The 27,867-nt window shown below is 42.7% G+C and overlaps 2 protein-coding genes across 6 annotated transcripts in view; one reads left to right on the forward strand and one right to left on the reverse strand.

Moving 5' to 3' along the window:
- ABCC5 (ATP binding cassette subfamily C member 5) overlaps positions 1 to 27,867 on the forward strand; it is a 176,078-nt gene that overhangs the window by 61,803 nt on the left and 86,408 nt on the right. For 4 of the 5 annotated variants that reach the window (XM_034661871.1, XM_034661890.1, XM_034661898.1 and 1 more), the window contains one exon: positions 25,716 to 25,899. In XM_034661871.1, the coding sequence (XP_034517762.1) occupies positions 25,771 to 25,899 (129 nt within the window). In that variant the 5' untranslated portion in view covers positions 25,716 to 25,770. Of the gene's footprint in view, positions 1 to 22,010; positions 22,312 to 25,715; positions 25,900 to 27,867 lie in introns of those variants that run through there. The other variant, XM_002915698.4, reaches the window with a different exon arrangement.
- Positions 6,888 to 12,011, reverse strand: LOC100466310 (5-hydroxytryptamine receptor 3D-like). The gene is given in 10 exon segments (XM_034672293.1): positions 6,888 to 7,117; positions 7,246 to 7,478; positions 7,607 to 7,848; positions 8,661 to 8,743; positions 8,746 to 8,808; positions 9,228 to 9,364; positions 9,366 to 9,401; positions 9,666 to 9,775; positions 10,645 to 10,811; positions 11,945 to 12,011. Coding segments are annotated over 10 exon segments (1,368 nt in total).

Genomic DNA, 27,867 nt, shown 5'->3' on the forward strand with positions numbered 1-27,867 from the left:
TCAATCCCTCTGCCTTTCTGATCCATTTTCCCTAAACCAAATTTTCTATACATTTTTTTACTTTATGCATTGATTACTTGATAATAGGAGTCATAAAATTAAGGTAGCAGAACCATTTTTAATGTCTTTGTGTTGTCAGTAGTATTATACGTTATCATAAACTAGTAATCTCAGTTAACATCAATCTTAATGGCATGTATCAATATTATATCTTATGTGACATCTCTATAGAAAACACAATTGGACCAAATGAGTGAATTGGAGCATTGTTCTATTAAGTATCTTAGTTACATTTCCAGAAAGACTTGGAAATTTTTTTCTTGCAGAAAGGGGGAAGGATCAGACCTAGAATACAAAAGAAACTTTGTTCAGAATGGAAGATTATGACAGCCCTAAATAGAAAGAGCTGAGGAAGGCAGGAGTGACTGAGGCGCCCCAAGTAGGAAAGCACAGGAGAGACATATTTTCTGTCTCAGGTTTGAAATATCTGCAGTACTTCAGCCCCACCCGCTCTGTAAGGCATTTCTTCCCTGTTTTGGAAACTTGGCCAGAGGATTGGGCTGTCATGCTACGTATATATGCAGAGGGATACAACTGTGGGGCACTGGACTCCTCTATGGGCTAAGAGTGAACGACTTTCTAGTACACTTGAGTTCCACAGGTGGGCTGGCTACCAGTCCTTGGGTCTAGGAAAGGAGGGTTAACTTCAAGCCCTGATGAAGGCAGCTGACGACCATTGATGTGTATCTTGCTTTTATCAAGGTTGGCTGAGAAACTGCACCTAAGTCTATAGGTTGGACTCAAAAGTAGATTTAGCTGCCAGGAAATACCTATGATGGAGGCAGGAGGAATAAAGCAGTAAGGCATCTCCTCTCCTGCTCTGTAACCTCATGGAAAGCAGGAGGCACGTCTTGTTCTTCTACCCACTGAGCCCCCCTCCCAACTGCCCCCACCCAGGGGGTGGCATATAGTAGTTAGCAGTCAATATATGTTAGTTCAATATCTGGCCCATCAGTTCACTATGGATGGAGAGAGACACACGGGCACCTTGGGCAGATGTAAGAAAGATGGTAAAGAACCTCATGGGGGTCCTGAGGCCGTTTCGGAGAAGTTGCTTGCTATTCCCGTGGTGTGGCTAAGGTGTGGGCCTCCATCTTGGGTGCCGTTTGGTAGAGATGGGGGTTGGCAGATGTACAGCAGGTGAGATACAGAGGCCTAGAGCCAGGGCCCAGCCTTCTATTTCTGACTGCCCCCCGTCTAAGTTTCCAATAAAGGCCTAACCAGAACTACCATTGATTGAGTTTGTGGCATGTGCCCTGCACTGTGGTAGGCACTTTACTTACAGTATTCTTATCCTCCCAACTGCTTGGAGAGGTCGGTGGTATTACTCTCATGTTACAGATGAAGAAAACTGAGGTAAAGAAGGTAAAAAAAATCTTGCTCAGTGTCTACCCAGGTAGAAATAGGTAGAATCCAGATTCAAAGCCGGGTCTGATTCCATTGTTCTTTCCTTGCTCTTTTTATTTCTCCATAGCTGGGAAGTCTTTTGGCCTGAATTATTAGGCCCCTGGTTTCTCACCAGTGAAATCTCTAGGCCTCGACAATGCTTGGATTCAAAGGTAAACAGTGAGGACAGGAGCTATAGTTTTGCAAGTCACAGACACCAGTAACTTTCTCCTTAGCTTATTCCAAGCTGGATCACACTGCACGGTCCCACTAATCTGGGACCCTGGTGGATCAGGTTTGGGAATATAGCTGTAACTGACAAGGGCAGAATGAGATGGTGGGAGGGGGAAATCAGGGCCACTGTTTTGCAGCCCTGATGGATGGCAGTCACACACAGAGGCCATTGGCCAGGGGTAAGGATCCAGGAGTACAGAGGCAGCTGGAACATCCAAACTGCAGAGTGGGTCACTAGCTGGTGTCGGGCTGGCTATGGCGTCTGGAGCAGGAGAGAAGGAAGGTCTTGGGACTCTGAAACACACCTGGAAAAAGAGTCCCATGGACAAGCACTCATCTGAGCTGCCATTTTGGCAGGCCCAGGCTCTGATCCAGGCTTTCTTAAAGTATGACAACCCCACACTTATCACTTCATTTTTCTCGCCTAAAAAATGAGGGGGCTGAACTAGAAAGTCAGTAATTCTTTGTGTCTGTGGCCTCCCACCTAGAAGTCAGTTTTGCACACTAAGTCTCAGTCTGCATGATAAGTAGATGCTCTCTGGTGCATCACATATGGCTTTCTAGTTTCTGTAAACTTGTAAATGGTTTTTTAATTCATATTTTAAAAGTAATTTAATCTGCGTTATTAGCTCCACTTCACAAATGAAATTTAAACTTGTGGGGTGAATCCACTTGTCCAAGTTTTTACCCGACAACTAATGCGGTCAGATTAGAACCTAAGGTTGCCAGATTCCAAAGCCTCCCTATTATATTATTTTCCCCCCTGCCATTTAGAAGAACCAGTGCTAATGGGGGCGCCTGGGTGGCACAGCGGTTAGGCGTCTGCCTTCGGCTCAGGGCGTGATTCCGGTGTTGTGGGATCGAGCCCCACGTCAGGCTCTTCCGCTGTGAGCCTGCTTCTTCCTCTCCCATTCCCCCTGCTTGTGTTCCCCTCTCTCGCTGGCTGTCTCTATCTCTGTCAAATAAATACATAAATCTTTAAAAAAAAAAAAAAAAGGAAGAAGAACCAGTGCTAATGAATGATCAAATAGGAGAGATTATCGAAGGGACGGGTCAGAAATTGGAGGAGGGGGGCGCCTGGGTGGCACAGCGGTTAAGCGTCTGCCTTCGGCTCAGGGCGTGATCCCGGCGTTATGGGATCGAGCCCCACATCAGGCTCTTCCTCTATGAGCCTGCTTCTTCCTCTCCCACTCCCCCTGCTTGTGTTCCCTCTCTCGCTGGCTGTCTCTATCTCTGTCGAATAAAGAAATTAAAAAAATCTTTAAAAAAAAAAAAAAAGAAATTGGAGGAGGGATGGATGCCTGAGTGGCTCAGTCGATTAAGCATCTGCTTTCAGTTCACGTCATGATCCCAGGGTCTTGGGATCGAGTTCCGCATTGGGCTTCTTGCTCAGTGGGGAGCCTGCTTCTCCCTCTGCCTGCTGCTCTTCCTGCTTGTTGTGCTCTCTCTCTCTCTCTCTGACAAATAAATAAATAAAATCTTAAAAAAAAAAAAAGAAATTGGAGGAGTTAAAGAAGAGAGAAAGGTTGGGCTTGAAATGAAGTCTGTGACTTCACATCCTAGAGTGGACCTGAAGGAGGAGGAGAGAGAACAAAGATGGTAATGAGATAATACATTTTAATGTCAGGTTAATATGGAGCTGAAAGAAAATGTGGAAAACATGGAGAAATACTGCCTATAATTGTTTAGAGAAAGGAAGTGAATACAGATGTGTGCAGGAACCCCAGGTGGCACTGCAGATGAATGGACAAGGTGAAGGGCTATCCTGCAGAGACAAGCCATCAAATGCAAGATTGCCCAGGCAGGACCGGTTGCCTGTCGGCAGATTTTTTCTAAAGATTTTCTTAAATTTTTCTAAATTACCTTGCAAAGCCTTTCAGAGATTTGCCCCATAACAAGAGGAGAGTCATTAGCACCCAAGTGTGCTTATCCGAGGATTCTGTTATAGATGGAACAGAAAGGCAGCAACCACATCTGTAAATTTTCTGGGAGAGTTATGGTTTCAAGCTTCCACATGATTATCATTTGTGTGTTAAGATCGTGTGCTCAGATTTTGCTTGTGGAGAAGATAAAATCACTATAATGATACTATGCCTTCCCTTACTGAGAGGAGATCTAGTTTCTTAATGCATGTGTCAAAAAAGACAAATTGTATGTCTCCTGTTCAAATAAAACATAAAGCTATGTGTTGGAAAAATGTGAAGAAAATAAGCAGAAAAGTATGTACCATGAAGATGGGTGGGAAAACAAAAATGCCACAAATTGATCTTAAATAATTTTAGATCCCCCCCCCCCCCCCAAAGCTGGGTTAATGGGCTTCTTAGCAAAATCAAGAATGAGTTTCCAAGTGAGATGACTGTGTTGGGATAAGGCATAAGAGTAGAAGGTCCAAAAGTATCTGGCCAGGGGGCGCCTGGGTGGCACGGCGGTTAAGCGTCTGCCTTCGGCTCAGGGCGTGATCCCAGTGTTATGGGATCGAGCCCCACATCAGGCTCCTCCGCTTTGAGCCTGCTTCTTCCTCTCCCATTCCCCCTGCTTGTGTTCCCTCTCTCGCTGGCTGTCTCTATCTCTGTCAAATAAATAAATAAAATCTTTAAAAAAAAAAGTATCTGGCCATAGAATATATATAAGCAGCAAAAAATGAAACCCATAGAGAATACAAAGGAAAGGTGAATTTCTCAGATGAGATCTGGGGAAATATACACTATAGAAAGGAGTGGAGAAAGTGTAAATAGTTAACTTGGCTGTTATGACTTATGATGGGGGTGGAGGGGAAAGGGGAGGAGTGGGGAAGACTGAGGGAGGGAGTAAAAGGAAATTTGAAAGGAAGTTTGTCTTTGGGACCCTGATCAGGGCCTTGCTCTTTGTGTCTTAATTCTAAGGCGTTAGCTAATGGAACTGACATCTCAGCACGGGACTCTTAAAGATCCTGTCCTGTTCTCGTCCTCAGTTTGGAGGGCAGTGAGGTGGAGGCTCAGAGTCCAGTAGCTAATGGCGGCTCGGTCACTTAGCTGGGGCACCTGGGAGACAGCTCAGTGGCTGTCACTTCACCCCTGTGCTTCATTTCCTTCATTTATTTCATCTCCTGTATCTGAATATATAAAATGGGGGCAATAATACAAAACCACAGCACTAAAAGCTAAAGAGCTTTGAAAACCAAATGATTTTTCACAAGTTATTTGGTGGCAAAACCTGACCTGAATTGATGCGAGACTATCCCTCATTTCATTTCTATTCCCTACTGTGAATATTCATAGATTTCCCTGCAGAAACGTCCATGTGTTTGATTATAGCGCATTGCCCAATACCCAATACAGTACATGGATAATTATTTCCTTTCCAAAATCTGAAAAATTCCACATTCCAAAACACCTTTGGCTCCAAGGGTTTGTGGATCTATAGTTCCTACTTCATAGGGTTACTGTAGGATTAAATGTGCTTATTTATCTAAGACCCTTAGGAGAGTGCCTGCCACATATTCCTAACTTATAAAGGCTGGTTATTATTATTACTATACTGTGTCCTTTCTAAAGGCCCACTTTGTAGAAAGCTGTGAGTAGAGGAATTGTGGAAATAATAACAGATATGCTGATTTATTTAAGTGAACGTCAGGGGCTCCTGATTTGAGCCCACATTATGTATACACTAGTTTTTGGACATGCCTGGAATGCTGGTGATGGTGAGGGGGTACTTGACAGGGCCTTAGACACTGAGAAACCAAAGACATTCCTGGAAAAAATGCAGATCAAAGAAAAGGAGAATTAAGGAGCACAAAGTGAGCTGGAAGACCATGGGCCTGAGGGCAAGGAGCGATTTAGAGTTTAGCTGGGTGCTTCTGCTTCAGTACTCCCAGCTTCCCATGGACTCGTGCCTGAGTCCCAGCAGTAGGGGATTCCAAGGAAAGAGCAAGTAATAGCTGGTGCTGGTGACTCAACATCCAGCTGGGGACATCTGCCCTGACTGGCTTGGGCTCTGCGGATAGATGCTTCTGCAGCAAACCCTGGGGTGGGACTTTGTGCCTGCACCACCAACAGCAACCCTTCTTGGGAACACTGATTGCCTTGTCGCCCTTTGGACATCTATAGCTCCCTATGGAGGGAGTCAGAGAAGTCTGAGGAAGAGCAGTAGAGAGGAGGAGCCCAGGAAATGTTGGTTAGTAAACACTACCGTTAATTTCTTAGGCTTGAGATAGAAAATAGTAGAATAAAGGAAAGAAAGGAAAAGAAATGGTTGCTAAAAAGAAAATATTTTGTGTGAATTGTAATTAATTCGCTCTCATATCTGTGCTTTTCTGAACCTGGGGTGTCCAGCAAATCATGTCACAGCTCCCATGTACAGCGACACCGTGGAGCCCCTACATCCCCCAGACAGCTAGTGGGAGAGATGGGCCAAAAGACAAACACTTGCAAAATCCTGAGACAAGTACTAGGAAGGGGAATTTTCCAGTTCATTTGTGTTACACCCAAGTAAAGCAGATGCCATTTTCAAATGTGCTTTCCTTGGCCTTGTGTTCTTTCCTTAGCATGATTAAGGGCACATCCACTTTGATTGCAACACAGTTAACGGTAATTCGGGATTATGTTAACATCTAAATGCTTAAGGATGAATGAGTCATATGTCAAGCCATGACAAAATGCTTCACACTTTAAGAGATGTCAGATTCTGGCACATTATTAATTTCTAAAGCTTAAATCCAGGATAACTAAATTTAGGGGATTAATCCCTATTTTATTATAATTCCTTGTAATAGGTTTTGAACTCTTCACTCCCCTCTCCCTGCTTTCACAAGTTGTCTAATAGACTTAAAAAATCCTTTTTAGTGTGGTAATGAGTAGCTTTTCCAAGAAGACTCTCAATCCAAGATTTTTGATACTGTAATATAATGCAGGGAAGAGCCAATGCTTTCTGTAAAGGGGATTATTGGGGGTGAATCAATCAAGAAAGTATTCCAGGAACTTGAATCCTAGGAGCTAGGCAGGCAGCACATACAGGAAGAATGAAGGGGGCTAATGGCGTGCAGGAGTAAGGACCTAACTCTGGGAGGCTTGGCAGTCATCCAGGTCAGGTCTGAAACTACACAGAAGGACTGAGCCGAAAACAAAGTGGTTGCCAGGGCTGTGAGGCTGGGATTTGGACACACAAGGGAGCTTGGCTGGTTTCTAGGGGCAAGAGAAGCTCCAGACTGGAGCTTGCAGGTGGGCATTTGCCTAGGTGTTCCAGAGGATGATGACTGTGACCACAGAGGTAGCCATGAAGAGCAGGTAGAGGCGGAAGAGCAGGGTGTCCATCACGTGGCTGAACTTCACCCACAGGTCGACCAAGTGCTGCTTCTGAGCCTCTTCTTCCTGCTGGGTCCCTGCTGACCCGGGACACCCATTTAACTCTGCCTCTCTGGGACCTGACACCTTCCCCACCAACTCCACAGGCTCCTTCACACCTACAGAGAGAAAGAGACTCAGCCAGGAGCATGAAGTGCACCTGGGGAGGAGGGGGCCAGGGAAGGAGTCAGGAGCAGAGAGTGGAGGTGTGGGAAGAGGAAGTGTGGGTAGTGCTGACTCCCCTTACCAGGCAGGTGGGTAGGGGTGGGGCCCAGGCCTTTATTTCCCTTCTGGGGTGCAGTGGGGCAGCATTTCCTTGGGCTAGCCCAGTAGAGAAGCAGAGAGTGGAGACACCGCGGCATGGGTGGGGGCTGGGTTGTGGCCAGGTGTAGCAGGTAGGTGATGAAGATGGTCTCCAGCAGGCTGACGACCATCAGGGACAGACACAGGGCAAAGTAGATACCTGGAGGGAAGATGGGTCTGTCTGTGTAAGGGCCAGAGGTACCTCCCAGGACTTTGTGTTTCCTCCTTTCCTGGAGGACCCTTTCCAGGATCTCTTTTCACTCTGACCTGGTTCCACTGGTCCATCTCCCCACCCCTCCCGCCACCTTGCTTTTATTCTCCTGATGGAGGGAGGGGCCATACTGATGAGGGGGGTGCCAGTTGCAGGGAGTAAGTCATTCATCATGAGCAGGAAGACGTTGTAGCCCAGCAGAAGTGTCATCTTGAATGGGGCACGATTCTCGCTTTCTGCTGGCAGGTAGAAGCTGAGGGCATCGATGGCAACCAGAAAGCCACTGGGCACCAGGAGGTTTATGACATAGAGTCTGGGCCTGCGCCTGATGGCCACCTGGGGGAAAGAGACAGGGGCGCAAGTGAGGAATAGGCTGGGAGGCAGCTGAGCCAGTTAAGAACAAGAGTTGAGATATGTCCCAGACCAAACTGTCTAGGAAGGAAATGTTACCTCAAGTCCCTTTCACTGTCCCCTCTTTCCAACAAAGTCATCTTAATCACTACAGTCTGCCTTTCCAGGGTTTGATTCTACCATGCTGCTTACCACTGAAATGTATCTTATTCCTTGCTGACTGAAGGTGTCAACTTTCTCCACTTCCATTTTTAGCCCTACCAATGTAGGGCTCTTGGCAGGACTGCGGGACCAAATTCTTAGGTATCAGGTGCATTTTATCCTTGTATTTCTGCTTACTTTCCTCATCAAAGTCTAATCTCTAGTAACTTTGCTGGTGGCCATTCAAGACCAGTGGAAGGGAAAGTAAGACAATGGCAGATAATTTTGTGGTCACCAGGATTTGGAAGCATACTATCCCATAGACAATGTTTCATAACTTTTACACCATCTCTTTTTAAAAATAAACATAAAAATTCTTGCCTTCCAAAGAATTCTGATAGTCACGGGAGTTGGGAAGCTCGCTTTCACTATGAGTCACTCCCATGGGAGCCTTTTTTTCTCTCTGGGAGGATTTATTCAATCAATATTTACTGAGTTCCAGGTACTGTTCTAGGTAGTGGAGATTTATCAATGAAAAAAGTGATAAAAATCTCCACCCTTATGGAGCTTACTTTCTAGGGGATGGGCTTACATTCTGGTAGGGGACATAAGCTATGCATCTTAGAGAAGATCACAACCACGGCCCCTGAGCTCACATAGAAAATGATTTGGTCATACTGGTTGGTGCCCACAGTCATCTTCATCATTCTCTGGTGGATACCCAGAAGTACCCACTCCCCCTTGCTCCGAATGAGGTTCTGTGATGTGTTCGAAATCTCCTGCACTTTCTTCTCCACGCCCAGGACCACATTCTCCACTGCAAAGGAGACCCAGACAACTCAGCCTCCCAAATATTCCCAACCCCCTTGCCCAGGCTGTTGAGTTCCTTACCACTTAGCTTCCACACTCCTTTCAGTGAGATCCCCTCACCTTTCCCAGCTTCCTGGCCTCTTCTTTCTCAAAACCCTTTCTCTGGGGGCACCTGGGTTCCCCAGTTGGTTTAGCGTCTGCCTTCAGCTCAGGTCATGATCTCAGGTCCTGGGATCCAGCCCCACATCAGGCTCCCTGCTCAGTAGGGAGTCTGCTTCTCTCTCTGCCCCTCACCCCCACTTATGCTCTCTCTCTTTCTCTCAAGTAAATAAATAAAATATTTTTTTAAAAAAGTTCTTAAAGAAAGAACACCCTTTCTCTGCCTCTCAACAGACTACTATAAAAAGTCTCACTCACCTGTGTAGGTGAATGAGCTGAAGGTGAGCGTGCAGTTCTGTTCATCAAAGGGGAAATAGAAGATGTCCAGGTTACAGATGCTGACCACCTTCATTGGCTTATCATATTTGATGAGACCTTCACTGTTGACGTAAGCCATGAGACCTGTAGCTGTCTGATCCACATCCATGCTATATGTGAGAGGGATGGGAAGGTGGATAGTGTAGGTTCCCTGTCAGTCTTGGCCTTCTTTCTCAGGTCACACCGTTCCTGTGCTCCAACCCCACTCATTTGACTTCCCCCTTCCACCTATAGTTATATTCTGGGGGTTTCGTAAGTTCAATTCAGACATTGCTCCTTCTAAACTGAGTCTTCGTGTGCCCCCTATTGGTTATATCATTCCCTTCCTTGGAAATAGGGTTTCCTTCTTGGTTTTTTTCAGCCCCGATACTCACAACTCCTCGATGAAGATATCTGGAAGCCAAAGATTCTCAGCTGCTATGCTGATCTTCCTGATACCTCCACATTCCTCTGGGTTCCACCTGATGAATGGATTGTACCAGATCTATAGGAAACCATGGTGTGGGACAAATGGGGTGGGAACTAATTTTAGTCACACTCTGTCTCCTGCACTTTACATTTCTTTTTTCTCTCATTTCCTCATTCTCTTACTCCCTCTCTGGTAACAGCTATCACTATGTCATTAACAAAGTCCTCTACTTCTCCCTCAATGCTCTCAAGGGAGATCTTGATCTTAGCTTTGGAGTCCTTAGGATGGAGCCACTTAAGTATTGTCTTCCATGACCTTGGTTTAGGCTACCTTCTCCCTGTGCCCTATCTCTGCACTCCAAAGCTGGCAGAATAATCAGGAAGTTTTGTGTTTTCATTTGGTAGTCTGGCTGTGTTTGAACTTGTCTAATTCATGGGTATTCTCAGCTTTATCTATTATAATCTGTACCTAGGAGTAGAAAAAGGGAGGTACCATAGTAAAGGGGAAACAGTCTATCATACCACGTTTAGCCACAGGAAAGACGTCATCAGTTGAAGCTGTGCATCCTGAAAAAACAATTTTCATCTGGTATCATTGCCTACATGAAGTCAAGTCCAATGCCACCACCCCCTTCCTACTCATTTCCAAGGCTGTTCTATGTGGCAATTGTGATTTTTAATCATAAACCACTGAAAAATGTAGGTCAAATAATCCAGGGTATAAGGAAAACATAAGTGAAAATAAAAAGTATGAAAGTCCATCGGGTTCATGTTTCTTATGGAATAGTCCAAAAATGGAAAGATTTTACCTGCCATGATGTCACTGAAGCATTCCCTGTCTTATCTTCCGACCCCAAAGAATGAGATTTTCATTTTACAAAATTTAAGCAGGGAACCCACTGCTTACCACTGCTCAGCCCATTGCAGTGTTGAGTCAGGACTTACCACTTCCACAATGGCAGACATAGTGAAGGAGATGTTGACACGAGTGGGAATGCTGTAGTTGACGACTGGACGGAAGGCCTTTCTGTCAAAAACTGCTTGGAAGGCAGCAGGATCCACCCCATACTGGTCAAAGCCTGAACAATTGATGGTGAAAGTGTCGCCTCTTCCTGCAGAGAGCAGAGACCCTGTGAGAGGAGTGCCACGACTGGGGACTGGCTGGTGTTTCTGCACAAAGAGAAAACGGGCCATGGGAGAAGCATATGAGCTCCTCCTACCTGAGCCAGGGAGTGTGGCCTGGGCTGGTAGGCAAATGGTGGAAGTTCATGAGGTGAGCTGAGTCAGGGCTCCATCCTCAATTCCATTGTTTCTGTCCCCATGCAAAACTTGTCCAAACATGTAAGCAAACTCAGCCCTGACCACCACTTTTCAGTGTCCTGAATCTCACCACAAACCTTTTCACCTTCACTCAGTGTCCTTCCATTGCTCATTTCTGTCCTTGATACACCTGAGTGACGTCAGTGATAATTTTTGCAATCACAGTTCTCCTCCTCACTATATTAATACAGCAGAGATGATAATCAATTAATGATGAAGGCAATCAGGTAGGGAGTGTGAGGTATGTGAGACAAGGAAGGAACTCAGTTTTTCGAGTTAATAAGAATTTACTGTGTCTCTACTATGCACTGTGATTGTTCTCCTCTAAACCACAGTGGTTCTCACCACTGAGACTATCTTAAAGAGAGTTCCTTGATACCCATTTTATACCTAGCCCTTTTCTAGTCATACCTTGTGATGCAGAATAGAGAATTGTGTGGTAACATCTTCTGTTAGAGTCTATTCAGATCTATCTCTGGTATTGTACTAACCCTCATTGTTAATTTTCAATAATGAATGAGAAAAATAATTTACATTGAAAAAAATTTTACTGAAAATGTTTCCCTTTTTCATGACAGATCTTCTCATCACCTTCTTCCCTTTAACATTTTCTCTGTTCCCTTTAATTTACTTCAAGAGAGCTGAGAAAAAATTGTCTTCTTTTTAACATTAGTTTATACTCAGAAATATGTAGTTAGGTTATGTGCCTGGAAAGAGAAAGACATGGGGAAAGAGAAGAGGCCAAGAGAAGCACAGGGAGAGACGGATCTTACAAAGAGGTAGAAAGCTGCCAGTGTCCTGAGTTTTCATTTTACCAAAATGAATATCCAGGTGTTGACTATCTAGGAATAACAAAAATTAGCCTGGTTTGTCTGTATCTCAGAAGCTATATGTTTGCTTCGTTTTTGCTCTTGTCCCTTCTTACCTTGAAGCAGCAGGTGGAGAATGAGGCAGAGGAAGCCTCCATTCTCATGGAGCCCACTTCTTCCCATCTTCTTTTCTTTGGCTCTTCTCTGAGATGATGTTGATCTCTGGGGACTTAGTGATGATGTTGATCTTAAAAGGCCACAGGCCACACCTTGAACCCTAGCTTTGAATAATACATGTATCAGGTGGCATTAGCTACCTCTCTAACAAGCACCCGTGGTGACAAGAGAATCACAGAGGACTACTGCACCCTGTGCCCTAGTTGAGCCTGAATCTCATCTCCAAAAGTAATCTGACAAGTAAGTTTGGAGAGGAGGAAGAAAAAAATATGTGCTAATGGTCTCCTCATACTTAGAGTCAGTCTGGCATATAATGCATCATAGAAAGGGCACATAATAATTGCCAGAGCTTTCAAGGGGGCACATGCACTTATCTTAACCTTTCTACCATCTTTCAAAAAAACTGGGGGCCTCCTTTTTATAATCAACTTCTGACTCTGAGGTTTTAAATATGACTTCAGTTCTGGCAAGCTTTTGATTTTTCGAGTGTGTCAAGAGCAACCCAGGTCTACTGGTTGGAGGGAGTGATCAGTGGGGTAGAGGTGGTAGAGGCAATGCAACGTTCAGTAGACATTGACTTATGAGAACATGAGCGAACAGCTTGCAAATTAATGTTGTTTTGGCCCTGCTAATATTTATAAGAAATTAGTTGGTTGTCAACATATTAAAAATTGGGAGATCTCATGCAAAAACTGTATTTCTGGCTTCATTTGAAAAAACAAGATCAAGCAATACTGGGCTCATGTTTTTACTTGACAACAATCTGCCAAAGTTTATGGTCATGCCCTTTGGATGGAACATTCTGTCTAGATCAACACAGTCTGTCACCAACTATTGAGTATTCCTGACCAATTCCCCTCATTTATGTTACCTGTTTGGTCTCTTTAGGCATTTGAGTTTGACTTTGAGTGTTAAGATTGATTTTCTTGTATAATTTTAAAAGAACTTTGGGAAGTAATTTCAAAATACCATGCCATGCCTAGGTGATCACAGGATCTCATCAGATCTAGCATGTACAACTATTTTTAAAAAAGATTTGATTGATTGATTGCATGCTCAAGCAGGGGGATAGGCAGAGGAGGAGGGAGAAAAAGAGAATCTCAAGCAGGTTCTGTGCTGACTGCAGAGCTGGACATGGGGATCAATCTCACGACCCTGAGATCCTGACCCTGAGATCATGACCTGAGCCAGAATCAAGAGTTGGGCACTCAACTGACTGAGCCACCCAGGTGCCCCTAGCATGTACAACTATTTGATTCATGGTGGAAACCAAACATGGTATGGTTAAGTAGACCAAAGTCATCAGTGGGGTTTACCTGTTTTATACTAGAATTAGCTGGATTAAGGAAGGCTCCAGAGAGGGTAATGAATGGCTTAGAGAACAAAAGGAGAGCAACTGAAGGGGCGCCTGCGTGGCTCAGTTGGTTAAGCGTCTGCCTTCTGCTCAGGTCATGATCCCAGGGTCCTGGGATCAAGCCCTGCATCAGGCTCCCTGCTCAGTGGAGAGCCTGCTTCTCCTTCTCCCTCTGCTGCTCCCCCTGCTTGTGCTCTTTCTTTTTTTTTTTTTTTTTAAAGATTTTATTTATATGACAGAGATAGAGACAGCCAGCGAGAGAGGGAACACAAGCAGGGGGAGTGGGAGAGGAAGAAGCAGGCTCATAGCAGAGGAGCCTGATGTGGGGCTCGATCCCACAACGCTGGGATCACGCCCTGAGCCGAAGGCAGACGCCCAACCGCTGTGCCACCCAGGCGCCCCGTGTGCTCTTTCTGTCAAATAAATGAAAAAAAAATTTTTTTAAAGAAAGGGAGAGCAATTGCATCAATGAAGAAGATTTACAGACTGAGCTGGAATGATGCAGTAACAGAGTTTTCCTTATCTCTCGTATTGGGGTTTTATGTGATTAGAGTTAATGTTAATGTTTCCCATTCTAAGCAATTATTGAATTGAAGCAGGAATAAAAGTAAAAAATGTCAATGATAGCAACTCTTATTGTCACTCAGGCTCTCTTGAGATTGCTCAGTTTGCTTCAGCCTGAATGGAACCTTCTTGACTTAAAATGTCTAGGTTAACTGCAGCGACCCTGGTTGCTGCGAGCATCAGTCTTTTCTCCCAGCCTCTCTCAGCTTTGAGTTACCATAAGGGTCATCCCTCTCTCTCCAGCAGCCCTTTACGTCATTTGAGAATCCCTTCTCCTCTAGGAAGGTATTTTGTTTTGTTTTGCTTTGTTTGTTTTAAGGTGACTTTACATCAGCATTTCTCCAAGCATTTTCCGCAGAACACTAGTTCTACAGGATGGTGAATGCATTTCTAAAAAATTATTTTTGTTACTTTCAAGTTCAAATAAGTCTGGGAAATACTGAATTAAAGAACGCTAAACAGCTTTTATTATTTCAGGATTTCTCAGGGTATTTAGCTAAAATGTTCACCTGACTTGAATATCATATATATAATTTCCCAGACATAGTTGACTTTGGGAATTTCTTTTTCTCAGACTATCTTGCAGGACTGACACTTCATCTATTATTTGGGGGGAAACACTGCGTTAGGTAAATAAAATAAATGTAGAAGAAAAAAAAAACCTTGAAGATTCTACAGATGGGATATAGAATGCAAGCAGCATATGTATAAATAAATCAAGAAATTAAAAAATTAAAAAGTAAATCAGGTAAGTAGTTTTTAGATAAGTATTCTAAAACCTGAAATTTGGTTAGAACTCTAAGAACCTACAAGCAAATAGAAAGTACTATAGATAAAATTTCAAGTTGTTTCTGAATCCATGAGCCATAAACTTTGGCTCAAGACAGAATTTTTTTTTCTTTCTTTTCCTTTAGCTCAATGACCTACCAGCTGTCAACCACATGTCATTCACCTAGATCTGATTTTAGGATGAGAGTTTAAAAACATGTTTTGGTATTGTTACTTCCTCAGATATGCTCAGACAGTAACATTTTAGTAGTTGAAAAGCAATGCTGATTTTTCTCATTGGTGGTCTTATAATCAATCCAGTATATAATTTGTGTTTAAAGGGTACATATTTTTTCCTCAGGGTATTCAATAAATGAATTCCTTTGAGTGAAAAATAAATACAACCTGCATAGATTTCTAATTTTCCTGAACAGATAGATAATCACGCCAAAAATGTTATCACAAACGTAGACTGAAGTGGTTTATCTTTTCTCACCAGAAACCCATATTTATAAAGCAAAACACTTGAGAAGTTTTGGGGAGTGACTGGGAGTGACCACTCTTCCAGCCTGTGAAGGCCTGTTTTAGAGAGAAGGCTCCATCTTCGCTGCACTATTGGTGTGGCTTCTCTGGCTTAGTGGGACCCTGTTGCTTCCCACTTTGTGACCTGACAGGGGCCCATCCATACTTCTCAGTAATGTGGGATAATCCCCCATGTACATCTTCCCAGAAGAGACGTCGGACATACAGTATCGTTTTATTCAGTTGAGTAAGTAACCATTAGTTGTCATTCTGGGAGAATTAAAATCCCAAGGCCTGTCTATGGGCTATGATGCATATTTTAGCTGAGGAGATTTAGATGATTGTTCTGGGTGGAGGGAAGCTAACGTAAAAACATGGAAATTACAGCGTTGTGAGGACCTCAGATTTAAGTAGATGATTAGCAGGAAATGAAACCGATATTATGTGGGGCCAGATCATGGAAGGCCTTGAATACCTAGCTGAAATTCTGTTTTATTCTATCACTCAGCGGTTCCCAAAGTTGAATTAGGTTCAACCTCTTTAAGGGAAACAAAAGTCCTAAGCCCCTGATGTTGACTTGAATTATTTGTAATAACACTTAAATATATATATTCATAAAATAATGTATAAAGTCATTATACCCACAGCTCTTATACTACTATAAAATCAGAATAAATTTGCAAATTATGCACATATAAGACTACAGAATCAAAACAACACTAATTTGATGTGGTGGATAATACTGTTTTGTTAAAATTAGATAATTGGTGACAATTTCCCCCTCTTTTTAACAAGGAGCTAATTTTTAAAAAAGATTTTATTTATTTATTTGTCAGAGAGAGAGAGAGAGAGTGCACAAGCAGAGGAAGAAGCAGGGTCCCTGCTGAGCAAGGATCCCAATGTGGGACTCGATTCCAGGACCCTGGGATCATGACCCAAGCGGAAGGCAGACGCTTAGCTGACTGAGCCACCCAGGCATCCCAAGGAGCTAACTTTTAAACACCTGTTATTTTGTTGGGTCAATTTGTTAGTACTTCTCAATATAATAATACTTAAAAAAAAATTTTTTTTTATTTTATTTTATTTTTTTTAAAGATTTTATTTATTTATTTGACAGAGAGAGAGAGACAGCCAGCGAGAGAGGGAACACAAGCAGGGGGAGTGGGAGAGGAAGAAGCAGGCTCATAGCAGAAGAGCCTGATGTGGGGCTCGATCCCATAACACTGGGATCACGCCCTGAGCCGAAGGCAGATGCTTAACCGCTGTGCCACCCAGGCGCCCCTAAAAAAAAATTTTTTAAAGCAGTTCTTCATTTCTTTCTAACTACTACCCTTACTGCTAATGAACCTGGGATGTTATTACTATGAAGGTGGGAAGTGTGTAATTCTTTCCTTCATAAAGTGACTATGTGATATGACTCTCATAACGCGCCTATACTGCTGTGTACCGTATGAACACTCTGTTTCATCCCCCGTAGTTCTCTGCTGAAAATACTGTGAAACTTTTGTCCGTATAACATGCATTGATGTCATTTGGCTTTCACTCAGCATTGTTAACATCTTTTTTTTTCTGATTTATATTAAAATTTTTTTAAATTCCAGTATAATTAACATACAGTGCTATATTGGTTTCAGGTGTACAATATAGTGATTCAACAATTCTATACATTATTCAGTGCTCATCATGATAAGTGTACTTTTAATCCCCTTGACCTATTTAACTCCCCCCCACCCCTCTGGCAACCACCAGTTTGTTCTCCATATTTAAGAGTCTGCTTTTTATTGGTGTCTTTTTTTCCTGTTCATATGTTTTGTTTCTTAAATTCCATATGCAAGTGAAATCATTTGGTATTTGGTTTTCTCTAGCTGACTTATTTCATTTAGCATTATACCCTCTAGATCCATCCATGTTGTTGTAAATAGCAAGGTTTCAGTCTTTTTATGGCTGAGTAATATTCCATTATATATATAATATATATATTACATATAATATATATAATCTTTATGCATTCATCTATGGATGGACACTTGGGTTGTTTCCATATCTTGGTTATTGTAAATAATGCTGCAATAAACATAGGGGTGCATGAATCTTTTCAAATTGGTGTTTTCATTTTCTTTGGGTAAATACCCAGTAGTGGAATTAATGAATCATATGATAATTTTATTTTTAATTTTTTGAGGGAACTCCATAGTGTTTTCCGTAGAGGCTGTACCCATTTTGGCACTGTTGACATATTAAATCTTCTTCTCTTTTCTAGGTTGCCCGAGAACATTAAAGAGGTTCATCGTTCTCTCACACTGTTGTTTCTGTGATGTCAAAGAAAAGATTCAGTTTATTAGCTAACTTGAAAAAAAAGGCTTATTTCATTGAAATGACTTTCATTGTGAAGTTGATGTGCAAAAGTGAAATTTTGTCTTCAAAAGCGGCAGGAGAATTCAACGTGAGAGCCCCAATAGATGTGGGGTGATCCTTACCATTTGACATTAGGTCCTGGTAACCTGGATAGAGGAGCTATCAGAGGCTACCACAGTAGAACACTTCTCCTGTCAATGAGCAATTGGTACCACCATCCATCCAGGTTTGCAATCAGAAACCTAGGTATTACCCTTGACACCTCTCTTTCTCACACCACTTTATGTAATCCATCAGCAAGATCTGCTGATTTTACCTCCTAAATCTCCCTCTTTTTAAAAAGATTTTATTTATTTATTTGAGAGAGAAACAGAGAGAGAGAATGAGCGGGGGGAGGGGGAGGGGCAGAGGGAGAAGCAGGCTCCCTGCCAAGCAGGGAGCCCGAAGCAGGACTTGATCCCAGGACCCTGATCATGACCTGAGCTGAAGGCAGATGCTTAATCGACTGAGCCACCCAGGCACCCCACCTCTTAAATTTCCTTTGAGGCCACCCACTTCTCTCCGTCTTTTCTACCACAATCCTAGTCCAAACCACCATCATCTCTTTACTGGATGACAATAGGCACTCCTAGCCAGACTCTTCTCTTCCATTCTACCTGCCTCTAATTCTTCCTCCAGTCCGCCAGCCACAGTGCAGTTTTCAAAATGCAAATTTGATTTCTCAACCCTTAACCCACTCACCTTTTAAAACCTTGCAATAGTTGCCTTTTGCTCTTCCTCTAAGATCTGTAACATGGTCTATAAAGACTTTGGAGATGTTCCCTTCCTTCTCCTACCACTTGGTTGTTGTTGTTCTCTCTGTGTGGAGTGCCCTTTGCTCCACCCACCTACACCATCTTCACCTCACTAATTCCTGCTCTCCTTCAGATGCAACTCACACCTTCCTTCTCTAGTACCTGCCACGGTTATAATTTAAATTTAAATTAAATTAAATGTTGACTTGGAGCTCTAAGCCCCATGAGGGCAGGAAACTTGTCTGTTTTAGCTCCACTGTAGCTCCGTGAAATACTGAATGAATATTTTTAGTATATTACATGACATAAATATTATTTTAAAGCATGTATACAAGTCTGGGTTTACATAGATTTTCCACTCTAGCCCCCTTGCCTGAGGGTTGGAGAATATAACCCCCCCAAAACACTTCACAACACAAACATGTTTTAAGGAAGGGATACTTCGCAATCAATATCATGTAAATAAGTGTAAGTCTTATTTTACTTATAAATAAGTATAAGTTAAGTATAAGTCTTTGGTTCAGGCCATTGGTTGCAGACAGTATCATAGCGTATTGAGGCCTGGTGCAAGGGCTGCATAATGCTCATCTGTTCTTCTTCTTCTTCTTTTTTTTTTAACCCATAATCAATATATGTGAAGTATTTCAGGGAGATTTTAGAAGATTTTTATTTGCTATGAAGGTATCAGGTATGCAGCTTTTGCGTTATACAGTGTTTGAGGCATGGTTGGGAGTACTAGTATACCTCGGCAAGGGGCTTGAAGTGTGCTCAGGAGAAGTTTTTCTTATCCAACCAGATGGCCAGAGGGGCTTCAGGAATTCTCAGCAGTAGATACAGATACAGATACAGATATCTGCAAGATTCCTCTGTTCAATTGCACATAACCCCATTGAGGGGAGAAATGGTTTGTTTCTATGATATTAAAACAATTTTATTGTGAATTCTTAAAGGCTACCAAAAAGTACAGCAAATGATATTAGAAGGACCTGTGTTCCCACTCCAAGCTTAGCGAAACTTTAACATTTACAAGTCACCTTAAAAAGAAATAAAACATTCCAGAAACAGATGAAGCCCCTTGTGTATCCCTCTCTGAGTTTACTCTTATACTTCCAACACCCGCTATACCTCCAACTACCCCTTGAAATTGTTGTTTATGATGCCCAGGTATGTTTTATATTTTTAAGTACATATATGTGTATCCATAAACAAAAGATCATATTTTTACATTTTTAAAAAATTAATACAAACGGGGCTATACAATTTTCTCTCTGTAACTTATTTTGGTTCAACATAAGAAATGTTGAGACTTATACATACTGATACATTATAGCCCATGTTATTTAACTGCTATATAGTATCTCATTGTATGAATACCATAATCTAGTTATCTGTTCTCTTGTTAATGGGAGTTAGATTATTTTCACTACTACAAACAATGCACAATGAATATATCTCATTGTGTATGTGTGTGTGTGAGAGAGAGAGAGAGAGAGAGGAGAGAGGCCCTTTAGGGCAGCTTTTCTCAGCTAATAGCATTAAGCCCTGATGCCCTAAGGCATTCACTGTGTGGAATGAATTAACTTCTCTCTTGGACATCTAGAATGATACTAGATATGTGTTATCTTTGGGAGAATTGAGAAAATAGTCATTTTGTTTAGGGCTTACTTCACTTGCAGCAGCCTCCATTGAGAAAGACTACCCTAAAGTATATATGTAGACACAGCCTTGCTGGGTTCAAGGATAGGCATATGAGCCAGAAATCATTAGTTTCCACTAAAATCTATTCTTTCCTTCTTCCACAGTAATGGAATCATAGATGGCTCATAGCTGCCCGACTGAGGATTGCATTTCCCAGTTTCCCTCTCACTTAGATGTGCCCATATGACTAAATAGTCACTAATAGAATGTGAATGGAAATGATGTATGTTGCTTCCCTGCTGGTGCCTCAACACCAGGTCACGTTTCTCCATATTCTCTTTTTCCTTCCTTCCACCTGGGTGACTGGTGGTGGCAATGAGTAGAACAACTTTGGGAGCTATATGTTGAACCTGACAGAGCCACCATCACCCTGGGTCCCTGACCGCCTGCATGGAGCAGGACTACACTATTGATCTGGTATACTTACCTAAGCCTTTTTCTTCTGAGAGAAATAAACTTCTTGTCTTCAATCACTACATTTTAGGGGTCTGCTAGGGGTCTAATCGATATAACCTTCTAGCCCATTTCCAATCTACTAAATATGGCCAGATTGCTCTTTAATGTGGTTTTATTGATTGAGACTCACTCTGCCAGCAACGTGTGAAATATCCTTTTTTTCCAGATCCTTGAAAAGAGTTGATGTTGTCAGGTGTTTACGTTTTCCCATGAGATGGGCATAAAATGGTATCTCATTGGTATTTTAACTACAATTTCCCTGATTATTTTCCTGATTGGGTGTCTTTTCAGTTTGAATGGCTGCCAAGGTCTCCTTTACTGTGTGTGGACTATCTGTTCATGACTTGCCTATTTTTGTACTGGGTTATTTGCCATTTCTTACTGAGTTGTAGAAATAATCTGTACATTTTGTATCAAGAAACTTTGTCAGCTATCACTTGTGGTTTCACTTTTCACTTTATGGCTCTTGTACAGAAGTTTAAATTTTACTGTAGTAAAAATGTATCAATCTTTCCTTCATTATTTGTTTTTGCAACTTGTTTTGGAAGTTCTTCTCTACTCCCAACTTCATTAAGATAATTCACATTCTTCTAAACATTTTAAAGTTTTCTGTTTTGCAGGTAGCCTTTTGATCTATTTGAAATTGATTCTTATGTGTGGGCTGATATAGTAATTCCCTGAGTTTTTAAAAATACAGATAAGCAATTGTCCCAACACTATCCAAACTTCTTCCTTTCCCTGTTGATCTGTAATGTTTTCCCCGTCACAGTTCATGTTTACATATATGCATGAGTCTGTTTCTAGCCTCATTGTTCTGTTGCATTGGCCTATTAATCCATCTTTATGCAGGAACACAGTGTTAATTAATTCAGCTTTATGATACCTTAGTGTCCACACTAGCTAGTTGTATAAAGATGGACAAATCACTTTCCTTTTTTTGTAGATCTCTGAAATGTAAACTATATACCTACGCATAGTGTTGTTATGGAGATCAAAAGAAACAAGAATTTCACGTAAAGCACCACATACAGAGTAGGTAGGCACTCAGCAGAGAGTAGTGGTGTTATGATCCTGTTGAAGGTACAGATGAAACACCAAGAGAAATACTGTAATCAATGTCTTTGGAAACCTCAGTTTGATTTCCAAAAGGAGTTGGCACACTGTATCTAAGGCTCTTATTACCCTAGAAACTGTGATCCTCAAAACCAGATGGCACTAGATTATGTGAAGGGCAATGGGATAAAAGTGAGAAAGGTGAGTGCAGAATGCAGGGTCGAATCCTGAGCAAACAATCGTAAAATGTTAAGTGCCATAAGAGATAAGATTTGGGGCTAGTTGATCACTGATGACCTTCACGGTGTTTTCTGGCGCATGTACGGCCGCACACCGTCGCGCCCGCCCTGCCTACAAACACCGAGCTGCCCGCCCACACAGAGGTACTGTCAATCCTCCCGGCCACCCACTGGGGCACAGGGCCTCAAAGAAGATTCCAGACAGGCTCGCAGAAGCTCTGAGAAGGATGGTGCAGCGCCAGGAGCGCGGTGGAAAGGAGGAGCAGCCTACACCTCCTCCAGGGCTTCTGTGGCGCTTCTGGGAAATATAGTCTTTTACCGTGTGTCGCGCCTCGGGCTCCTGGAAGGGGGACTACAATTCCCTTCAGTCTTGGGGAGTCTTTGTGCAGCACGCCTGCGCAGTCTGGCGGCCAATGCCGCTATAAAGGCTTGTTTTGCTCCGGGGCTGATGCTCGGGAGCGTGGTCGAGTGGCCGGTGCGGCCGCCCTGGAGCCGGGGCACAGGTAGGTGGCTGCTACCGCCGCACCTCTTCCTTCTCCCTCGGTTGTCACGGGGGTCACCTCTGTGTGTTCCCTCCGGGGGTGGAGGACTCGGATCGAGCATAAAAGAGCAGTTCCGGGGAAACCGGAGACCTGATAAGGGCAGCCTGTCCTCCTTCTAGTCTCCCGCCGCCACCTTCTCGGGACGCAACTCCCGAGGGCTCGTGGTTAGGTACTGGCGCCGGAAGGCAGGTAGGGTGGGATGAGTGGTCGGGAGTGCTGGCTACATTCCCGGCTGCGGCCACCAGGGGGTGCTGCGCCCGCGGCCCGTGGGTGTGGGTCGCGGTGGCCTCCTCAGGCCCTTACTGGCCGTGGGAACGCCCTAGGGTCAGGGCATCGCAGGCGAGGCTGGCCCGGGAGAAGCCCCCATCCTCATGCCTGTGGGGAGGGCGTCCTGGGGCATCTCAGCTCAAGCCGCGCACCGGCGATTCTGAGCCGCCAGCGACCTTCGAAGTCATCCTCTCGTGTTTTTTTGCAAATGAATAAATGGAGGTTCATGACAGAAGTACGCACAGCAAACCCAGGGCAGAGCCCGGAATGGAATCCAAAATCTCCTGGCTGTCATCAGTGCCTTTCTACTTCCACCCCACAAAGCTGCATGTTGCTTTGTGTTTATTGCACGGGGGTCATCTGGCTTCTGCACAGCCGTGGCGAGGCAGGAGGCAGCTGGGCACGGGAATGATTGGCAAAGTTTCAGAAGGTTTTGAAGGGCGAGATGGATAGGTTATAATGGGGTCTGGCGCCCAAGTGAACGGTGCGGAAGGTTGGAGGCACAAGTGCATTACAAGAGGGTGGCAAATCGCTTCGGGTCTTGTGCAGCTTAAGGGCCTGAATGGGATTCCTGAAGTTGGATACCTAAGGAATGTGGTAATGAAGGCAATTTGGAGACACCAGTCTGGCTAGTTACAGTTCTTGTAACCTTGTGGAGCCCCCCTCCCCCTATGCAGTTTCTCCTGCATCATTGTGCAGGGAGAATGTCTACACTTTACCACTGGAAGGAGAGCCTTGATAAACAAGGCGGCTGACCCAATGGCCCCACCTCTATTGATTTTGACTCTGGGCACTTCTTTGGGGTTCTCCCACTTTGGTTATTCTGCTAGTGCCATTGTAGAGCTCTGACTCAAACGTAAAAAACAAAAAACAGAAAAACCTTTCCTTTTTTTTCTCTTTCTTGATAGCTGAGGCAAGTTAGCATTTAAAAACAACTTTTGAGCAACTGTGAGGGAGAACAGAGAAAAATAGGTACATACACGTAGAATTCACAGGGTCGAGCCTAGTGATCCTTTCTCGGTTGCTTTCTACAGCCTATAGGGATTCCTAGCCCTTGGGTGGCCTCCTTGTGGGGTGCCCTGTCTTACAACCCTGAGACACAGAAGATGGACTCCTCCTTATGTTCAAGGCCAAGAGATAGTAACTTTGTGCCTACTCAAGGCCTGCTTACTCTCATGGCTATGCCTCTTTTCCCAGGAAATTAAAGAAACAAGAGTGTCAGAGGTAATGGAAAACCGCTCCCCACCCCCTTTATACATAGAATAACTTGAAATAAAGTGGAACAAACTTTGGTTATTGTGAGTTCTTAGACAATTGAGATGTGCTTTATGTTCTTGTTGACCTGGCCTTTGGTATCGTGAATTAGTTTGGCTGTGTCCCTTTCAAACTCACTTCCCTCCTCTTGCCTTTTTTTCAGAGGAGGATTAATTTTTTCAGCTTCCACATAATCAGCTACATTAGGGAACCTTTTGAGAGGAAGGTTGGACTTCTGTGATCCCTCTAACAAGAAGGATTACTCTGATCTGCAACTGCATCCCGACATTGGGGACACTGGCAGATGCCAGGTCTGTTTATAGTTTAGGCTTAATGAGGTCTCAGTGACGTGATTGCTGTGCTCTTGGTTGTAAGCTGGTGTTCTTAATAGTGTCGTTTGTCCTTGGACAAGGTGACTTTTTTTTTAAGATAAGTAATTTAGCAGTATCAACTCAGGGTACTTGAACCAGACTTCTGAAAGGCCAGAAGTCAAGTTTTTTGTGTGCTGGAAGCACGTCTGTATGGAGGAGATTTAGTCCTTTTTTTATTTATTAAGTATTCTCCTTTTTTCTGATATCTTAAAAAATGAGTTGTAGCTGTCAGAATTTTGTCTGCAGAGTAGTACTTTTAAGACACTGTGATAGGTAGGAATTTATGGAATCCAAAAGGCAGCACAGCTACACTTCTTTAATTGTTAGTGAGGCTGGTGTGAAAGGTGTTTTCTCAGCTTGTATCTAGGAAACTTTGAACCATCTCAGAGCGGGAAAAATGTTTTCAAGGGGGATGTATGTGTTTTATTTTCTCAGAAGTAGCCAGAGTTGATACAGGATATTGACTAAAGGTAGGCAGGCAAGCAGGGTTTAGAACAGAGTTTTGGGTAGATACGAGGTAAGATTTTGCAGGACCGGATGGGAAATTTGTTTTCATTATTGTAATTGATTAACGGTTTTGTTGAGATATGATTGATATACCATGAAAGGCACCCCTATAAAGTATACAACTCAGTGTTTGGGTAACACATTCACAGAGTTGTGCAACCATCACCACTGTCTAATTTTAGAACACTTGCATTACCCCAAGGGGAATTTGTTTGTAAAGTTAAGGTGCAATATTAGTTTGTATTTTATCCATGTAACTTCATGGAGCTTTAAAATAACATCAACTAATCTATTACTTGACTATAAAAATGCAAAGCTGGGATATATCGTTAGTGGAATAAGTGCTTTGTAAGTTTTCATTTAGTAACATTTAGTAGGAGGCATGATATCCATTTTAAAATTGTGGAGTTTGTAATGCTTGGAACAGACTTAAAAGCCTTTTTTTTTTTTTTAAAGACTTATCTAAATGCTCTATATATTGGGTTTGAGCTTAGTTGAAGGGGGTAATATCTCTTTACTGGTGTGTTTTTGTTTTTGTTTTTTTTTCTAATCTGTTTTCCCCCCTTAGAGGTGGGAAGTAATTCTTGATTCTACTACACTGAATTTTTTTTTTTTTTGAAAAATGAAACATTTCCTGAAAATTATTTTTTGTAGATATAATGCTAAGAAAACTTTAATGCTTTTGTCCTTTTTTCCCATTTTATTTTATTTTTTTAAGTTATTTATTTAATCTCTACACCCAATGTGGGGCTGGAATTCATGACCCTGAGATTAATGGTCACGTGCTCCTCCAATTGAGCCAGTCAGGCACCCCCCTTTCTTCCTATTTTAAAGTACTTTTGCATATGCTTAAGCACAATTTAGGAAATAACTTTCCTTGATGAAATTTTAAAAAGTTTTCAGATTGTTTTTAAAGTTCTGATAATTGACCTGCAGTGTTCTTCCACGATGGATTTTTAATTTCAGAAATTCTCAAGTGAAACCAAAAGTCTGTGAGCCCTGGCACCTCCACTCAGAGAAGATGAAGGATATCGACATAGGAAAAGAGTATATCATCCCCAGTCCTGGTTATAGAAATGTGAGGGAGAGAACCAGCACTTCTGGGCAGCACAGAGACCGAGAGGACTCCAAATATAAGAGAACTCGACCGGTCAGTATTTCCTTTCCTGAATCCCTTTTCTTACCTGCTTGCTGCACTAGACCACACCTTCTTTTTTCATGTAATGCATCATTAAAAAGAAGTTTCATTTTTGTTGTGGGCTTTAGGTCACTGGTAAGAATTTACAGGTGCACGTGAAGGATAAGAGGTTGGCTTCGGCCTCCCACCTGTTTCTCGCTCTGAGTTCTCCTCTCTCTGACTGATACTGCCCTTTGGTGCCTTCTGAAAAGGCTTTGCTTAAGAGAAGTCAACTTGTGGGGTTGGGGGTGGGGGTGCTGGGGAGGGAGCAGAGGGAATATGAAGCATTCAACTTCATGTGTGTACTTAAAATTGTTTTTATTCCCCTATCTCTGTTGTCTGTGTTTAAAATATGAATCCTTTGGAGGGACTCATTCGGATTTCAGAGTATTGGAACAATTTGAGATTAGTAGTATAATCCTTAAGTTTTCCGAGGAATTCCATGAATGCAAAGGAGCCTTTGGATAAGAATCTAGTTTTCTCCAAGGGAAATGATGAAATATACATTTTAAACTAGAAGAAATATCTTTCTTTTGAAAAAACAATTATACATTTTCTTCAATTGCAAAAGTAACTAATAAGGAAGAATGGGGGTGATTGGGTTTAGGAAGGTGAGGCTTGTGTTCATGTATTTGTATGTGCAATTGAGAATCATGTAAACTTTGCAGTTGACACTGGAGTTTATTAGCCTGACGTTACCTGTCCTTCTTTGGTATGTGAAAGCCGTTGCCTTATTAATCAACATCTTCTCACTAATAGATGTTTTCTGTCCGCACTGTGTATTATACAGTGGTTTCCCATTCAAGCTTAGCTTTGGAGATACATAGTCAATGTAATCAATGTCAGGACCTTAAGGCACCAGTTTTGTAACTGATTTGTATTATTTGTCTGGGCCTTATGTTAAACATTTATTGAGTGCTAGTCACTGTTAGTATAGCACTTAACTCTGGAAAGGGTCACAAAGGTAGCATTGGAGCCAGGCTTCGAAGGATGATTGGGTGGGGATGCTTTCAAGCTACTTTGTCATCTTTGCTTTAGTGGTTTATGAATAAAGTGGTATTGATGGTAGAACCTAACTCATGGGATCACTGAGGATTAAATGAGATGATACATACAAAATGCCACATAGCCTGTGCTCAGTGAATGTCAGATCTTAGAACTAGTTGTCTAGAGCTTAGGATGTGAAAGAAAATTCTGCATGCCATGCTAAGGAATCTTTTACTATGGCCACTGGGGAGCTCTTGGAAGTTATTGAGGAGGGTTCCCCCACCCCTTTTTATTTTGAGATAACTTAGATCCACATGCAGTTGCAAAAAATAATGCAAAGAGATTCCATATACACTATATCCAACTTCTCCCAACGGTAACTTCTTGCATCACTGTAGTACAGTATTTCAACATTGATACAATCATCCACCTTGCTGAAACTTAACTGGTTTTGGGCGCCTGGGTGGCTCAGTCAGTTAATCATCTGCCTTCAGCTCAGGTCATGATTCCAGGGTCGTGGGGTCAAATCCTGCATCAGGCTCCCTCTCTCTCTGTGCCTCCCCCACCCCCCGCTTGTGCTCTCTCACTCCCCAATACAAATAAATAAAATCTTTTTTAAAAAAAGACTTTACTGGTTTTACAGTTTCGTGGGCACTGGTTTGTGTGTGTATAGTCTATGCAGTTTTTTTTCACATGCATAGATTTGTGTGACCCCCACCACAGTCAAAACACACAACGGTACCATCCCAGGGATCTCTCATGCTACCCTCACCTTCCTCACAGCCACAGCCACCTCCCTTCCCCTCTCCCCCTGGCTCAGGCAACCTCTAATTTGTTCCCCACCTCGGTAATTTTGTCATTTTAAGAATGCTATATAAATGAATCACATAGTATGTAACTTTTGAGATTGGCTTCTTTCACTGTGCATAATTTACTTGAGATCCCTCTACTTTG

The sequence above is a fragment of the Ailuropoda melanoleuca genome, chromosome 1 (assembly GCF_002007445.2).
Source record: "Ailuropoda melanoleuca isolate Jingjing chromosome 1, ASM200744v2, whole genome shotgun sequence".
NCBI classification, from domain to species: Eukaryota; Metazoa; Chordata; class Mammalia; order Carnivora; family Ursidae; genus Ailuropoda; species Ailuropoda melanoleuca.